General features: G+C 63.3%; 1 protein-coding gene across 1 annotated transcript; it reads left to right on the forward strand.

Annotated features, from left to right (window-relative positions):
• The first annotated feature begins 8,137 nt into the window (after positions 1–8,137).
• CEACAM3 (CEA cell adhesion molecule 3) lies at positions 8,138–17,540 on the forward strand. Its single transcript, XM_054010857.1, has 7 exons — positions 8,138–8,212; positions 9,014–9,380; positions 9,480–9,487; positions 16,536–16,619; positions 16,738–16,829; positions 17,080–17,121; positions 17,455–17,540. The coding sequence occupies exons 1-7, from the start codon at positions 8,158–8,160 to the stop codon at positions 17,500–17,502; spliced, it is 696 nt and encodes a 231-aa protein (XP_053866832.1). The 5' UTR covers positions 8,138–8,157; the 3' UTR covers positions 17,503–17,540.
• Positions 17,541–17,810: the final 270 nt, after the last annotated feature.

Genomic DNA, 17,810 nt, shown 5'->3' on the forward strand with positions numbered 1-17,810 from the left:
CATTGCCTGTTAGGTTCACTCCCTCTGGGGCACCTGGCATCGGCCACTGTCGGTAGACAGGATACTGGGCTAGATGGACCTTCGGTCTGACGCGGTACGGCCGTTCTTATGTTCTTATAATCCTAACGCAGGTTTCAGAGTAGCAGCCGCATTAGTCTGTATCCGCAAAAAGAACAGGAGTACTTGTGGCACCTTAGAGACTAACAAATTTATTAGAGCATAAGCTACAGCCCACTTCTTTGGATGCATAGAATGGAACATATATTGAGGAGATCTATACACACGTACAGAGAGCATGAAAAGCTGGGAGTTGTTTACCAACTCTGAGAGGCCAATTAAGTAAGAGGAAAAAACAAACTTTTGAAGTGATAATCCAGATAGCCCAGTACAGACAGGTTGATACGAAGTGTGAGAATACTTACAAGGGGAGATAGATTCGATGTTTGTAACGGCTCAGCCATTCCCAGTCTCTGTTCAAGCCTAAATTGATTGTATCCTAACGCAGTGTCACCAAATCCTCTAACCAATCCCACCCCCCACCTTCATTCATTTACACCCAGCAACTTTAATTCTGGAACAGCCAGAAACAATCAAAGACCAGACAGAGACAGAGACGCAGTAGGGAAGTGGGGACCATACAGATAAAACAATGAAGAAATGAGGATTTCACAGCCACAGCTATTGATAAGTGGTTTCTTGCCAGACAGATGCCGTCAGGCTCAGTTTTCTGTACCCAGTTGACGGTCGGTGTCTTTCCCTGGGGGAGGTGGGGGTCACTGGGACGGGGTCTCCTCACCAGCCCCAGATGTCAGTGGTTTAATGTCATTTTGCTGGAATGTGGGGATGTGACGCCCCACTTCTCCACTAATCGCTGCTTTCCCCTGCTGGCGATGCGCGGCCCAGCCCCCCGCAGGGCTCAGCCGGACAGGGGCTGCCCCGGGAGGGAGCTCTCGGTCCCCCTCCTGGTGAGCCGGGGGGCGGCCCCGCTGGGACAGGCCTGATTTGCACCCCTGGGCTGGGACCCTCTGGGCTTTGCCCTTCGCTGTAGCAGGACCCAGGGGCACTGGAGCCATATGGACAGTGGGGGGCTGAGAGCCATTGACCCAAACTGCAAACCCTGCGTATAATGGAAACCACGTCCGGCTGGGGTGGGGGGCGGCAGCCCTCTAGTTCCAGTACCCATGGCAGGACCTGTCTCGATCCAGTAGCGGGGGGTGCCTGTGCTGTGAGCCTGGACACACAGGCAGGGCGAACCCACAGGGCCCCTCCTGGCTGAGACTGTCCCCTCCCAGCCACACCCGCCCACTTCCCCTTCGGCTGCTAGGGAACTGTGTGTGTGTGTGTGTGTGTGCGCGCGGTCTGGGGGGGGGGGGGACTCTGCCACTTCCTCTGCCACTGGGTCTCACGCTCGTTCACAGCCCCCCCACCCACTCCTGCCGGTTACCCTTGGCCCCTCCCACCGGGTATTGCTGCCTGTTCTCCGCACCGCCTGCAGCTAGGAATTCGGGGTGGGGCAGAGCTGGGAGATTGACCCATTGGCTGGATGTTCCCAAGTCACCAGAAACCAAAGTGTTCGTAGTGTGGCCCTGTTGTCAGTAGGGGCCAGAGTTAACATCACAGAGACAGGGATGGGGCAGCAGTTGGCTCTCCCAGAGCAATTGGCTCAGGCTCTCTGCAGACTCAAGCAGCACTGGTCATATCTGGGTCACATTTTCAGGTTTTTTTGTGAGGCCTCCCAGCATGCACCGGGCTCCCAGCATGCACCGGGCTCTCCTTGGCCTGACTCTGGGTCTCTATTCGCGCTCCCACAGCTCCTGTCACAGCCGGGTGGACACACCCCAGGCTGGCGTTGGGCCCCGGTACTTGCCGAGTTGGAGATCCCAGGACACATGCTCACAGTGCAGAAAGGGGAAAACAGGCTCTGGCCGGTACTGAGCGGCCGGGCTGCCCCCACACCACGCACGGCAGAGTAATCGCAGTCCTGGCGGTACCTGGGAACGGGGCCGTGACACGACGCGGGCGCCCAGACTCACCCGGGTTCTGCTTTGAGCCAATAACTGACTGGCCGGCGAAGAGACGAGCCGCGGGGCTGACACACTTGGCGTTCAGTAAAACGTCTGCCCCGGAGCCCGTGGGGAATTCCCTGCTGCCGTCGGGGTGCTGGGGACCCCCCCACGCTGCGTGCGCTGGGTCAGGAGCCGGCTACGGGGCACTGGGGACCTCCCATGCTACATGCGCTGGGTCCAGGGAAATACGGACGGATGGTAACCCTAATCAAGGACCATGGTGCACGAAGGGGGCAGGGGCACCCGACATTGCTGGGGATACAAAGCTGGGGGCAGCGGGACTGCGGGGGGGCCAGGACCCTTACCCAGGAGGAGCTGGAGGACCTGGCTGACCGGAGCGACAGCCATGGGCTGAACGCCGACCACGCAGGGCCCACGGGCACGTGCTTAGGGGCTAAGAACAAGATTTTCTCTCCAGCTGGGGGCTCAGCGGGGCCGGGACAGAGGACGCGAGAGCCCTGGGCATGCAGGGCAGCCGCAGGATAACAGCAAGTAACCCTGGGATGCAGCTGGAAGCCCGCAGGCCTAGGATGGCTCAGGTCTGACCTGCAGTGCGGCCGGATTAGTCCCACTGGCTGCACCCTGGGCTGGGAGCCGGGCGGCTGCTCTGTCCCCGTGCAGAGAAAGGGGAAGGCAACCGGGAGCCGGGGCAGAGGCACTGCCAGGCTGGGCAGGGGCTGGAGGGTCTGTCCTAGGAGAGGGGCCTGGGAGCTTGGGGTGTTTGGCAGCAGTGGGATGAGGGCTCGCAGTAACTGGAGAGAGAGAGAGTGTGGCTGCCTCTGCAGCTCCTCTTATAGGGCCCTCCTGAGCCCTGATTGGCTCCTTTCCGCCAGCCTTTCCCTGATTGGTCACTTCCTGCACAGTCTCTCTAGGCTGCTCGGAGGATTTAGCTCCACTGCTCCTTGCCTGGGCCAGGTCTGGCAGGACCTGGGATAGCTCAGGGTTGTGAGTTCAATCCCTGAAGGGGGCCACTTAGGGATCTGGGGCAAAAATCTGTCTGGGGCTTGGTCCTGCTTTGAGCAGAGGGTTCGACTAAATATCTCCTGAGGTCCCTTCCACCCCTGATCTTCTATCACCCTAATGTCTCCCACACGGGCCCTCTGGCCTAGTCCACCCTGTTGCAGGAAGTAAATGGAGCAAAAAAGAAAAGATCTGATGGAAATAGCACCAGAAAGGGGAGAGAAAATGAAGGGAACAAGTGGGGAGAGCTGCAGGGGGTGGGGGAGGGTGACACTGCTCAGGGTGGGAAGGTCCCAGGGGGAGGGAGGCAAAGATGAAAGGGGACAGATTTCACTTTCTATTATTTGTTATTGTCTGTTTCTAAATGGCCCTAAGGGCTGGGCATGGCAAGGGGCCAGGGGGCATTCAGGGGACAAGGACCAGCCAGTCAGGGGACTGGGAGCAGGGGGGTTAGATAAGGGGTGGGGGTTGCGGGGGCAGTCAGGGGACTGGGTGCAGGGGGGTTGGATAAAGGGCGGGGAGCTGGGGGGGGTGGTTAGGGGCAGGGGTCCTGGGAGGGGGCGGTCAGGGGACAAGGAGCAGGGGGAGTTGGATGGGTTGGGGGGTTTGAGGGGGGCAGTCAGGGGGCGGGAAGTGGGAGGGGGCAGATAGGGGGTGGGGCCCAGGCTGTTTGGGGGGGCACAGCCTTCCCTACCCGGCCCTCCATACAGTTTTGTAACCCCAATGTGGCCCTCAGGAAAAAACGTTTGCCCCCCCCCCATGTCCTAGTCGGTGATGTTCTCCTGAATCCATGGCCCTGATGCTGAAGCTGGATGTGTATTTGTGGTCACTTTCCTTTCTCCCAAACTAGAACCAGAAGACGCTCTCCTGCCTGCCGGACAGGCATCGCTCCACCTCTGACTTTATTTCTGAAGTCAGTCACATCTTGAAAGACAAGAACTGCGTTTCTTTCAGCGGAGAGAAGAAACAGATCCTCTGATGTTCACTCCGGGGCTGTACTGTAGTGGGGTGGTCACCCGCTCCCGGCCTGAAGGGGTTAAAAGCCGGCCCTTGGCGGGGGCTGGGAGCCTTGGGCTGGGCTGATTGGGGGAGGGAGCACAGCTGGGCCATGCCCCAGACAGCCCCAGCTGGCCCTATAAACCCAGGGGCAGACACACAGTCTCCTGTAGCAGTGGAGGGAGATGGGCCTGGCTGCAGGGAGCTAGAGAAGGGACCTGGAGTGGGGCAGGGCTGGGGAAGGCCAAGGGAGCTGGGGAGCTCCGGCCTGGAACCCCCCAGGCTGCGGCCTAGTCTAAGGGCGAACAGGGACTGGGGTTGCCGGGGGCAGCCCAAGGACAGGCCGAGGCAGCAGGTCCAGACCCCCCTTGCCTGTGAGGAGTGGCTGACCCTGCAGTCTGCCCCAGGGCGCGGGGGCGAGTTGTGCCTGGCAGTAGCCTACGACTGAGGTGAGGTGGGGATGGGGTGGGGGTTCCCTGGGGAGGGGAGACCCCAATAGTGAGGGGTCACTGCCAGGGGCAGCACCCCAGATAACAGGGCACCGGAGTCCAGGGAGGGAGGCGGGGGCCCAGTGGCAGTGGGACACTGGCCTGCAGAGAGCGCTCCAAGGCTGGAAACGAGCTATTTCCCAGGACACCAGCAGGAGGTGCCGCAGGGGTGAGTCCCGCGTGCATATACACGGATCTATCCCTCACCCCTTGCTGGAAATGAACAGCTTCACTTGTCCCTTTTGGCCAGGTCCCACCACCTCTTCCTGCACCTCCAGTAAACAAGCAGAAATGTCACTAACCCCTGGCAGAAATAGAGCCCCTTGCACAGCTGATGTGTGGCAATGCTAGCGTGGTTTAAATGCTCCCCTTCAGACTGTGCCTGTGTGCGCTCCTGGAAGCGGCCGGCGTGTCCCTCCGGCTCCTCGGCAGAGGCGCGGCCAGGCTGGTGCTGGGGGTGGGAGCCGCGCCTGGGAGCCAGACAGGTTGGTCGCTTTCCGGAGCCGCGCGGAGTCAAGACATGTAGGGAACCTGCCTTAGCCCCGGGCCCCGTGGCCGCCGACCATCCTTGTAATGGCCAGGTCACTAGTGCCAACCGGACGCCTGGTAACCCGAACCCCGGTGCGTCTGGCCCGGAGCCCGGCTGGGCACTCGCTGCTGCCCACTGCTGGCGAAGCGTGGCCCAGCCACCCGCAGGGCTCAGCAGGACAGGGGCTGACCCGGGAGGGAGCTCTCTACCCCCGTCCTGGTGAGCCGGGGGGCGGCACCACTGGGCCAGGCCTGATTTGCACCCCTGGGCTGGGACACTCTGGGCTTTGTCCTTCGCTGCAGGGGTGGCCGGGCTGGTGGGGCCCAGGGAGCCGTGTCTGGTTACGGTGCCCCAGGAGACTGGTTTAGTGGGTATTTGGAGCCGATGGGCAGCGCTGGTTTGGGCTTTGTGACCCCAGCTTGTCTGTCCGGCTGCGGGGGGGTCTGTGTCAGGCTGTGGGGGTCTGTGTCAGGCTGAGGGGGTCTGTTGCCTGTGTCTGCTGGTTCCTGTTCCACACGTGCCCTGTCTCTTGCCCTGGGCTGCTTCTCTTTTCAGGGAGTCCGACTTTCCTCCTGGCCGTGCCCTGTCTGACCGCACGGGGTGGAGGGGTGGGGGATCTTCACAGGGAGGGTGGGGGCCCCGTGACCAGTCAGTCCCTGCCCCTGACTCCCCCCCCCCCCCCCCCCACAGGACAAGCCCAGTCACGCCAGGCTCTGGGTCCCAGCACAGCCCCCTTCACGCCCTGCCGAGCACCAGGGATCCACCCGCCTGCCAGGGATGGGACATGGGGCAGAACTGTGCCCCCCAGGGTCGGCCCCACAATGGTCAGCAGGTGGGAGGGGCTGGTCCTGACTGGTGGGGGGAGTCCAGAGCTGGGCTAACAGGGAGCTGCGGGTCGGGAGTGAGGGGCACGGGCAGGGCGGGGGGGGGAAGCCCAGGGCTGGGGGCTGCAGGTCGGGAGTGAGCGGCATCAATTTGTATCAGTCTCTCTTATTTCTCCCCCGGCCTCTTCTGGCCTGAGCTCCTGCCTCCAGCTGGCCGCGGAGCCCAGCTCCCCATCGCCCCGACCCACAGAGCCCCGGGAGGGGCGGGGAGCCGGCCTGGCCCTGCAGCCCCTGTCCTGCGGCTGGCACCGCTCAGTGAGCACGGATGGAACCCGACGCCCCCCCACCCCCCAGCCCCTGCTCGGCCCCACGGCCCCGGGGGCAGCCACAACGGGCCGGCGACTCCCCGACATCCCTGGGGTAACACTCAGCAACACCGGGAACCGGCAGACACAGCTAGTGGGACACCCCCTCCCGGCCCCCCCGTGTGAGTCCCTGCGCCCTCTGCTGGAAGGGATGGGCCCTGATCTGTGTGTGGGGCGGGGGGGAGTGAGTGTGTGCAGGTGTGTATGGTGGGGGTGCAGGTGTGCATGGGTGTGTGGTGGATTGGTGTATGGTGGGTGTGAGTGTACAGTGTGTGTGTGTGTGTGTGTGTTTATGGGTGTGTGCGCATGTGTGTATGGTGGGGTTGGGGGGTGTTACCTGAAATTGGGCCAGCTAGCTAGCTTAGGGAGGACTAATGACCCACCAAAGTTTGGCAGAAAGCAGCACGTTTATTATACTGAGAGCTAAGCTCAAAACAAGGGGGGCGGAGGGTCACACTCGCACACTCTACTCCCACAACAGGCACAGCACTGGAGATGTCAGGATCCTTCAAGGTAAGCGTCCCCCAGCGCAGCGATGGACGGGGCGATGAAGGTCAGTCTTCCCGAGGCACGATGAAGTGCAACGCGGCGAACACTGGCCAGGCGGTCCGGTGAAGGGCCTTCACGGGAAGTACAATCTGGTGAGTGCACTGCTGAGCACAGGGCCCCTTCCCCTTTTACGGACCTGCTCCTCATGGCCTGCGACTAGAGATGACTTGGCTGCATCTGGCTGGTCACACTCCACCTCGGGCAGTGCCCGTGCACTGGGTGTGTGAGTGCTGCCTAATCAGAGTCCCAAACACCTTGTCTGCCTGGGAGCTCTTCTGATCTTCCAGCCCATGCATCCCACCAGCATTGCAGGAGGGAGGGGTGGGGGAGCCACTTCACAGGTATTCAGAGGAGGGTGGGGGAGTGCAACAGACCTTTTGAGCATACAGGTTATACAGAGCACACAGATCACTGCTGCGCCTACAACAGGGTGTGTGTGTGTGTGTGTGGGGGGGGGGGTAGGGTGACCAGACAGCAAGTGTGAAAAATTGGGACAGGGGGTGGGGGGTAATAGGAGTCTATATAAGAAAAACCGGGACCATTCCTATAAAATCAGGACATCTGGTCACCCTAGGTGGGGGTGGGTGTATAGGTGTGTGTGTGGGGGGGGCGGGGGAGTGGACACATGTGGCCCCAGAGGCGTGTCGGGATCAGGCTGCCCATCCAAGCTCTGGGTGTCTGTGCCCGGGGGCCTCACCCTGTGTGTCCTGTTCCCCCCTTGCCCCCCCCAGCCCCGGCCCATCCTGCGGGGGGGGGGGGGGCGCTTTGGCTCCCAGCAATGTCCCCCGACACACAGGGGTCCCAGTGTGCCCCCCACACCCTAACAAAGGGGTCTGTCTCTGTGCCCCCCCCACTTCCCATGGGTGGCCTCCAGGGATGAGCCCCCCCTCCACACAACCTCCACTGGGGGGTGATATCTGGGGGGAGCTGGGGGGGATTCCTGGGGGGCCCTGTCCTCTTCCATGCCCCAGCCCCCCAGGGGACGATTTCTCCCCCGTGCAACCCTGCCCCCGCATCTGCCAGGGCCCGACCCCCCTCGAAGGACCATGGGGGGGGGGCTGGAGACGCCTTTGCTATTGAGTCCGTCTGGAGTTCCCCTGAGGCTGCAGCGACCGGATTGCTACACCGCTCTCCCCCCCCCCCCCCCCCGTGTCTGGGCGGCGCAGGGGGAGGGGAGGGTGAGTCCCCCTCTCCCCCCCGGGGGCAGGCAGGGCTGTCGGAAAGGTGGAGCACGGTGCCAAAAGGGACCGCACCCCCTGCCCCGTCCCTGCGCTGGGCTGGGCAAGGGAGGTGCTTCGTGCCAGCTCCGCTCCCCCCCCCCACTTCCCCCGTCTCTGCTGCCCCGACAGCTCCCGGCGGGTCCCGCAGCAGCGACGGGCGATGGGGCGAATCCCCCACAGACCGGGCGGCCCTTGGACGGGGATTCTCCTGGCAGGTCAGAGGGGAGAACGTGGGACCCAGGCGTCCGGGACACAAAGGCCTCCAATAGGGGCCCGTGTCAATGAAAGCCGAGGGGCTGTGGGTCGGGACTGAGGGGCACCGGCAGAGCTGGGTGGGGGGACCCCAGGGCTAGGGTAGCAAGAGGGGGGCTCTGACACTTCCCTCCCCAGGCTGGTTCCATCCCAGGCTCCCCAGAGACCCGAGGGACACCATAGAAGCCCCATTGTTCCCCACAGATCCTGCTTTGTGTGGGGGATTATCGGAGATCAGCTGTTTGTTTGTGTCTCTGTCCCAGAGCATTGGGGGGGGGGACACACCCAGACCCCGCCCCCCACTGAACTCCCTCCCCCCAGATCTAGCAGGCGGAACCAGCCCCACGCAGAGACCCAGGGACCTGGCACCCCACGGGGGGAGAAGTGAGAAGACCCTTCCCCTCCTCCCCCCACCGGTTCCTTCTTTCAAAGGAAGGGGAAGTGGGCGGACGAGGCTGGGAGGGGAAGTCTGAGGCCAGAGGGGCCCCATGGGACTGCCCTGCCTGTGGGTCCGGACTCCAGGGTCCCGGCCCAGAGACGCCGCCCCTGGGTCGAGGCAGGTCCCGCTGCAGGAAAAGGCGCCGGGCGGCACCTGGCGAGGGGTCCCTTGCAGCTGAGAGGGTGGAGCGGGGGTGGGGGGGACCCAGGTGTCCCGGACACACAGGACTGTAACAGGGGACAGTGCAAATGAAGGCAGAGGGCTGCAGGTCGGGAGTGAGGGGCACCAGTTAGTATCAGTCTCTCTGGTCTCCCCCCACCCGCAGCCTCCGTCCTGGGCTCCTGCCTCCAGCCGGCGCCGGCCCAGACCCCAGTGACCATCGTCCTCACCCCGCCGAGCCCCGTGGTGGGAGGGGGCGTCAGTCTGGCCCCGCAGCCACCGCCACAGGGCTTCACGTCCTGCAGCTGGTACCGATCAGCGACCGCTGATGAAACCAGCCGGATCCTCAGTTACTACCTACTAACACCCCCCGTTCAGATCAACGGCTCGGTCCACACGGGGCGGGAGACAGCGGGGCCGGGCTGCGTCCTGAACATCGCGGGGTTAACGCTCAGCGACACCGGGAACTACACGGTGAAGATAGAGAGCAATACTAACCGTGTCCTCCACCTCTCTCTGCACGTCTATGGTAAGTGCCGCCCCCCGACCCGCGCTGGTCCCAGGCCGTGCCCCCCGTCCCCCCGCCATCCCTGCCCAGCGATGGGGCTCTGGGAGTCTCCCCCGGGGATGAGCCCGGCTGGTGAGGGGCTGTCGGGGGCCTGTGAGGGGGGTGTGGGCCCCCCAGGGTGGGGGTGTCTCTGACCCCTCCATGTTTCCCCAGAGCTGCAGGCTGCACAGTGGGGGTGTGTACGACCAGCTGCGGAGATGAGGCCCCCCCAGGGGCCCTGGTGCATGCTGGGAAGTCCCCTGTGTCATGGGGGGGGGTCAGACCCACCTGCTCTTTTACACCCACTTTGCTCAGTTTTGGCGCCTACGGCGGGGGGGGGGGGCGCTAATGACGTTTTTATGGGGCCCTTTGCGTGGGACTCCCCAGATCCAGCCCCCCCCCAGGCTGTCTGCAGCGGGGGGGAGGGGGGGAGCTAGGCGCTGTTAGGGTCACACTCACCAGTCCCTGAAGGTGAAACTGGACCCAGAGCACCCAGGTGGGGGGCTGACCCTGGGGGGCTCAGTGGGGGGCACTGGGGGCTAATATCCAGCCTGGGGGGTCACTGCTGGCCCTGGGAGGCTCGGCGGGGGGGCACTGGGACCAGCAGGCATCCAGGAGCCGGATGGCTAAAGCCGGGGGCTGGAACCTGCCCAGGGAGCTGGCGAATGCCCGGGCCCCACATGCGGGTCCTGACCCAGCCGCCCAGCGAGGCCCAGTGGGGGCAGCTCATCTGGGGAGGGGGGGCTTCTGCCTGTCAGCGTCTCCTGGGCATTGCTGGGCTCAGCTCCTGCTCCGGGACGGGTCATCCCTCGCACCCAGTGAGCGGCTGGGGCTGTCCCCTGACAACCGGACCCTCACGGTGCTGGGTGTCACCCGGGGCGACGCCGATGCCTACCAGTGCTAGGTTGGGAACCCCATCAGCACCGAACACAGCGAGCCCAGCACCGTGACACTGGCCTGTGAGTAACTGCAGCCCCGTCCCCCGGCCGCACTGCCCCTGGTCCTGCCGGCATCGCCCAGCAGAGCCGAAACTAGCTATTTTTGTGCCCGAGGTAAGAATATAAAATTGCGCCCCCCCCAGCACCCCTGAAACACCCTCCCCCCCCCCCCCAGCGCCTCCTGCCCCACGGAAATAAACCCTCCTTCCAGGTTTTTTTTTTTGGGGGGGAGGAACGGCACGCATAGGGTGACCAGATCACAGCAGTAAAATAGGACCCACCCCCTCCCCACTCGGCCCCACCATCACACCTCTCTTCACCCCCTAACCCCCCGCTGGCTTGTTGCGTCCCTCCTAGTCAGTCCCCCACCCACCACTCGCCTCCTTTCGCCTCCTTCCTCCTCTGCCAGAAACCCCCATGCCCTCCCCTAGAACTCCTGCTGGCTCACTGCTCGCCTCTTTGCCCACCCGCCGCTTGCCCACCCACTCGCCCCTGACTCGCCGCTCGCCCCCTCGCCCCACCCGAGTATAAAGCCTCATTCAAATACCCAGGGGTCACTATATTACTGCACACGGCAGTCAATCAATACAGTTGTAGATAAATCTCTGCATTATGCATTTTTGTATAAGGTAGTATAATGTAAAAGAAAACTGTCTTTTTGCTAGAAGTAGAATAAGATCTTCCCCCCACTTTGTAATCAGTTGCCCCATTGAACGAATGAGGAAGGCGTGCAAGGCAGGCACCTCCAGACAGCTGCAACCCTTGGAGAGGGGCTGGGAGCCAGACCAAGGACAATCAAACTTGTCAAGTGGGCTGACTAGAGAAGAGCAAACATGCTGACGGCCTAGGGGGTTAGAAGCCAGCACCTTCCTTTGGGAACACCCTCTTTGCAGCATTGGGACAACCCCCAGCCCAGAGAAAAGCAGCAAAAAGGACCAACAGACACAGTCCCAGATTTTGAACCTGGGAGACTTGCCCCCATCCAGCCACCGACTCGCCCCACCTCCAAGTATCAGGGGTGGCAGGTTTGTAGAAATTTTGGTGGTGCCCAGAACGCTCAGAGCCTCCCCCACAACTCTGCCCCACACCTGCCTAAGGCTCTGCAAGGGAGTTTGGGTGGGGGGAGGGAGTCTCGGGTGCAGGCCCTGGGTTGGGGCAGGGGATTGGGGTGTAGGACGGTTGAGAGGTTGGGCTCTGCAAGGGAGTTTGGGTGGGGGGAGGGAGTCTGGGGTGCAGGCCCTGGGTTGGGGCAGGGGATTGGGGTCTAGGACGGTTGAGAGGTTGGGCTCTGGGAGGGAGTTTGGGTGGGGGGAGGGAGTCTGGGGTGCAGGCCCTGGGTTGGGGCAGGGGATTGGGGTGCAGGACAGTTGAGAGGTTGGGCTCTGCGAGGGAGTTTGGGTGGGGGGAGGGGGTCTGGGGTGCAGGCCCTGGGTTGGGGCAGGGGATTGGGGTGCAGGACGGTTGAGAGGTTGGGCTCTGGGAGGGAGTTTGGGTGGGGGGAGGGGGTCTGGGGTGCAGGCCCTGGGTTGGGGCAGGGGATTGGGGTGTAGGACGGTTGAGAGGTTGGGCTCTGGGAGGGAGTTTGGGTGCTAGGTGCAGGCTCCGGATCACAGGGTCGAACACTCACCAAAGCCCCAGCAGCGGCTCAGGTCAGTGAGGGCCACTGGCTGACGATGACCTGTCTGTCTCCAACCGGAAACCCCTTCGGCGTCTCCTCCAGGTGGGTGCCGGGGGAGGGGAGGGCTGCGAAGCACCTGTGTGCCTCCTCCCACCCCCCATCCTGACAGGAAGCAGCCGGGTGCTGGTGTCCTGTTGCCAAGGCAGCAGTGGCTTGTCAGGCCCATGGGTCCTGGGGGGTCTATCCTGGCGGGCTGTGGCCCATCTACACAGAGGGACGGGATCGGGGGAGGGAGGGCACCAGCAGGGCAAGGTATAAACAGGTGCCTGCCCCACCCCGCTGACCCTGACGTGTGTCACTGACTCCGTCCCAGCCCCGAGCTATCGCTGGGTTCTCAACGGCACCGAAGTAACGAGACCGGGAGCAGCTTGACCTTTAACCCCACGACCTTGGATCAGCTGGTCACGTACAAGTGCCAGGCTCACAACCCCGTCACCGGCCTCACGGCTACCGCGGAGACCGAGGTGCTGGGTGAGTAGCCGGGCACCGCGCCCCACACACACCTCTGTCTGTCCAGCCAGCACCCTGGTCACTCCAGATCTGTCCAGTCTCCAGCCGGGCTCCCTGTCTGCCTGCGATGTCCCCTGTCCCCTGTTACTCTGTGCACCAACCCTGCGGGTCAGCACCGTTCCTGCGCCCTGGGCTCTGCCTGTCTCTGAAGCCGGGTCTGGGGTGTGACGAAGTGGGACTGTTCTTAATGTTTCCTCTGAATACTGTATGTGCCTCAGTTTCCCCTATGCATTTCTTAAGTCTCTAGGAGGTGGGATAAAGGCCAGTGTGCATAAATCACTGACGCTCTGTCTCCCTGGCAACAAATGGCCAGGGCCCTTCCCCCCTGCATGGAAATAGGTAAAGGTGAACAAAGTGATCAGGTGACCTCCTGGCCCAGGAAAGAGACAAGGGCCAGAGGAGAAGGGGCTGGAGGGGGTTTCAGTTTGGAGCTGGCTGGGGACTAGGAGAGAGGGCAGACGTGGGTGTCTGGCTCTCTGAACCCCAGCATGGACCCGGCTGAGAGGTCCAGTTCTCTGGACCTACAAGCTCTGTTTTAGACCATGTTCCTGTCATCTAATAAACCTCTGTTTTACTGGCTGGCTGAGAGTAACGATGTGACGAAGTGGGACTGTGCTTAATGTTTTCCTCAGTTTCCCCTATGCAGTTCTTAAGTATCTAGATGGTGGGATAAGGGTGTATGGTTAAAAAGAACAGGAGTACTTGTGACACCTTAGAGACTAACAAATTTATTAGAGTATAAGCTTTCGTGGGCTACAGCCCACTTCTTCGGATGGTGTATGGTTGCTGCAGAGCAAAGGGCCAGGGTACATAAATGTCCGACACTCTGTCTCCTAGCAACTGATGGCCTGGGCCCCTCCTCTGCAAAGGTGCCAACTGAAGGTGTTGGAGACAAAGGGATCAGGTGACCTCCTGGCCTGGGAAAGAGACAAAGCCCAGAGAGGAGGGGCTGGACGGGGGTGGGAGTTTGAAGCTGGCTGGGGACTGGAAGGGAGGGCAGATGGGGGTCTGCCTCGCTGTGCCCCAGAATGGACCCGGCAGAGGGGTCCCGTTCGCTGGACCTACAAGCTCTGTTTTAGACCATGTTCCTGTCGTCTAATAAACCTCTGTTTTACTGGCTGGCTGAGAGTCACGTCTGACTGCGAAGTGGGGGTGCAGGACCCTCTGGCTGCCCCAGGACCGCGCCTGGGCGGACTCGCTGTGGGAAGCGCACGGAGGGGCAGATGTTGAATGCTCCCAGGTCAGACCCAGGAGGTGAAGCCGTGGGAGCTTCTTGCCCTGAAGACAGTCTGCTCCGAGGGAGAGGAGGCTCCCCAAAGTCCTGCCTGGCTTTGTGGGGAGCAGTTCCAGAGCAACGCCCGGGGACTCTGTGACATGGGGTCTTCAGGTCTGTTCTGGATTCACCCCTCGAGCTCTGTTCCCCAGGGGACGCTCCCGTCTGTCTGGATCAGACACGGCTCTATCACCCGTCACTGCCTGCGCCGATCCCGTTCCCCGTGCTGGGCGCTCTCGGCTAGTTCACTGTCAATCCAGCCACATCCCCCTGCGCTCTGGTCCTGTCCAGGGCCCAGCTCCACCCCGTGGGCTCTGTCCTGTGGGGGCTGCTCCCAGCCGTGCTGCAGCTGGGCCGGACGCTCCCTGTCGCTTTCCAAGCGGTGCCCGACCCGTCCGATCAGTACGTCGAGTGCCCTGCTCTGTGCCCGTCTCTCCCTCCCGGCTCTGTCCTGTCTCTGCCCCCCGCCCCTCCGGGGCATCTGTCCCCTGTGGGACGCCCCACTGCAGCTCCGACAGCAGATTCCTGTCCACCTGGCGCCTCCGGCTGGTTCGCACCTGGGCCGGGCGTGTGGCCATGGCTCTGGCGGGGGGTCGGTCTGTACCTGCTATGAGGCTACGGGCTGGCTTCAGGCCCCCAGCCGCACACCGGGTCTGTGTCCCCGCCTGAGATCTGGGCGCTGCTGGCCCCGGCGCTGCCTCCTGGGGGTGGGTAGCGGATGGGGCAGATTGGGGGGGGAGGGGGAGGCACCATCTCTCTGAGCCGCTGTTTTCTCCTTTGCTCTGTTGATTCTCTCCTGGGACTTACCGGCTCCTTCCTGGTGCGCCTGCCCCCCACAGCCCCGCGCTGCTTGGTGCTCCCCAGAAAGGGGTGCTGGAGAGTGAATTAGCCAGTGAGCAGGACAGGGAGCTCAGAGCAGGACAGGCGGATGGGGGCTGCCCTGAGGGAAGAGACGGGAGGGGACGTTCCCAGCCCCCGGGGAAGGGGGTACAGACTGGAGGAGTTTCCTTGGCCCTGCCACTGGAGTCCGGACGCCCCCTCCCCAGTCGGACTCTCGTGGGTCATGGGGAGAACCCAGGGGGCATGGGCTGTGAGGCCCTTGCTGAGCTATAGGGCTAGGTGGGAATAGGGGGCAGTGGTAGGCTGGGGGGCTGTCCCCCTCACCCCCACTAGGTCTCCCTGATCCGAGAGTAACACTGGCTGACTGCCCATGATGCACCAGCGGGGTCACTCCCACCCCCGGCCTGGGTCTGGGATGGGCAGCGCCGTCCGGGTCGGAGGGGATGGCAATGAACCAGCACAGGGCTGTGCCCACGGGGCGTCCGGTGGCACCAAGAAACCTGTGGGGTCGTGATCTCGAGTCCGGCCTGAACTGTCATGGGATCGGCTTGAAAACCCTTCAGTCGGGCTGGAGCCTGGGAGCCAGAGCGTCGCTCTCCCTTTGAACCACAGCCGAGAGTCTCCCAAAAATCACAGGACTCCGGGAGGCAGAGCATCAGGGAGGCACCAATAACTGAGAGACTCAATGCCGGGGAGAGGGACCCTCTGCCGGACCCCAGAAGATGACCGCCCGTCTCCGCAGCTCTGAGGGTCAAAGGGCAAAGGACCCTTTCCACGACACTGGAGGACAGTGGTGCTGGGACCCTTCCCACAACCTCACATGGCGGGAACACCAGCACCCTTGCCCCGGTCCCGCATGGAGGGGCAGGGACACACGGTAACGCTCTCTCTGTTCCCTGCACAGAAATACTGCCCAGGCCCCCAGTGACACCAAACCAAACCCAGGTGCCTGAGAACGGGGCCTTCACCCTCACGTTTAACGGCTCCCCCAGCGCCGACACCGTGCTCTGGCTCTGGGACGGGTCATACCTCGTGCCCAGTGTGCGGCTGGGGCTGTCCCCTGACAACCGGACCCTCACGGTGCTGGGTGTCACCCGGGGTGATGCTGGCGCCTACCAGTGCGAGGTTGGGAACCCCGTCAGCACCAACCACAGTGAGCCCAGCACCGTGACGCTGGCCTGTGAGTAACTGCAGCCCCGTCCCCCAGCCGCGCTGCCCCTGGCCCTGCCGGCATCACCTAGCCACGGAGATGCGGCTGCCTCTGGGGTGGGGCAGGGTGCTGGTTAAACAGGGACCCCTCACTGGTGCCATCCATCCCCTGACCCTGTCCCTCTCTGTGGAGACGGGCCGGACTGTACCAGGATAGACCCGCCAGGACCAATCGCCCTGACTCAGGGTCAGGGGAACCGGGACATGCGTCGCCAACTCTGTCCCAGCCCTGAGCTATCGCTGGGTGCTCAACGGCACCGACACTAACAAGAGCGGGAGCAGGTTGACCTTTAACCCCATGTCCTGGGCTCAGCAGAGCACGTACGAGTGCCGGGCTCACAACCCCGTCACCGGCCGCACTGCCTGGGCCTCTGTTGCTGTGCGGGTGACAGGGACGGGTGAGTCCCCGGGATGGAGCAACGCGCTGCAGACACAGGGATCCCAGTGCTGGCACCAACGCCCCAGCGGGCTCAGTCCTGGGCGCTCTCCCCTGGCAGTCAGTGCTGTCCCCAATGGGTGCTAGGGGGTGCTGGGCTGCAGGGAGCGGGACAGGGGCTCAGTAGGGGGCGCTCTCCCCTGGTAGTCAGTGCTGCCCCCAATGGGTGCTGGGGGGTGCTGGGCTGCAGGGAGTGGGGTGTGGGGATTGTGGCTGAACCATCTGATCCAAATCCCCTCCCCCCCCCTCCCACCCAGGTCTCTCTCCCGGGACCATCGCTGGGATCGTCATCGGGTCACTGGTGGGGGTGGCGCTGGTTGGAGCCGGGGTCTATCTCCTCTGTGAGTAACAGCCCCCCACCCCCTGCGGAGCCAGGACTCCTGGGTTCTATCCCTGGCTCTGGGAGGGGAGCGGGGTTGGGAGACAGACCCCAATTCCAGCATCTCTGATTCCTCCCAGACGCTCGCTGCCGGAATGAAACCCCCAAGGAGAACGGGGCACCCGTCCTGGTGTACGAGAACCTGCCCCCGACAGCCTGGGTGGGGTCTGCGGTGAGTGACAAGGGCTCAGCCCCTCCCTCTGCTATTCCAGTCCCGCCCCCTCCTCTGCAGGTGCCACTCAGTCCCGACCCCCAGCGAGTTTACCCTGTCCCCTTTGGGCGGGGGTGGGGGGGTTACACAAACCCGGGGTCCCATTGACTGTCCCAGGGTCTCTTCCCCCCCCCCAAGCTAAGCTGGAGGAAGGGCGGGGGGGGTCTCTGGGGTCTGGTGGTAACAACCCTCTTGCCTTTGTCTCCTGCAGGCCCAGCCCGGGAACCCCTCTGACCCCAGCCCCACATACCAGGTGAGCACCGGCCCCTTGTGCTGTATCCTCCCCCTGAGGGGTGGTTGGACCCAGTGGGGGGAGGGGGGAGCTGCCCCCAAACCAGCCCTATGGCTGAGAACGGGGCTGGTTATCACATCCCAGAGCTGGGGGGGGGGCAGAGTGAGCCACAGGGGGACCAGCCAGGAGCCCCAGGGCTGAGCGGGGGACCCAGCTCTGGGGGGGAGGGATGGGCCTCCAGCATGGGAGGGGCTTTGGGGCCAGTGGGGGGAGCTGGGGGGCTGTGTCCTGCAGGGCGGGGTCCTCAGCTCTCCCCTGTGGCGTCTCTGGCTGAATTGTTCCCGTTTCCCCCAGACGCTGCAGCCCCGACAGCCGGACGTGTACGAGGAGCTGAAGAAGTGACGCCCCCTCCTGCCCCCCGTGCATGGTGGGAGGGGCCCGGGGCATGCTGGGAAAGGCGCGTCCCTGAGCCTGGGTCCCGCTGCCCCGGGGATGTCCCGTCGATGAAGCGTTAAAGGGCAGGAACAGTCACCACCTGGCCTGGGGGGTCCGTCCGTCTGTCTGTCCATGCTGCTTCCCTGGGGCCCATCACTGCAGCGTCTGGGCCCCTGCGAGGAGATCAGAAAGTCGACGCCTGTGACTTGCTCCGGCTCCATTGTGCCCAGCCCAGGATTTGGCTTGGTGACGTCTCACAACCAAACACCCCCAGC

Source organism: Malaclemys terrapin, chromosome 21 (assembly GCF_027887155.1).
Source record: "Malaclemys terrapin pileata isolate rMalTer1 chromosome 21, rMalTer1.hap1, whole genome shotgun sequence".
NCBI classification, from domain to species: Eukaryota; Metazoa; Chordata; order Testudines; family Emydidae; genus Malaclemys; species Malaclemys terrapin.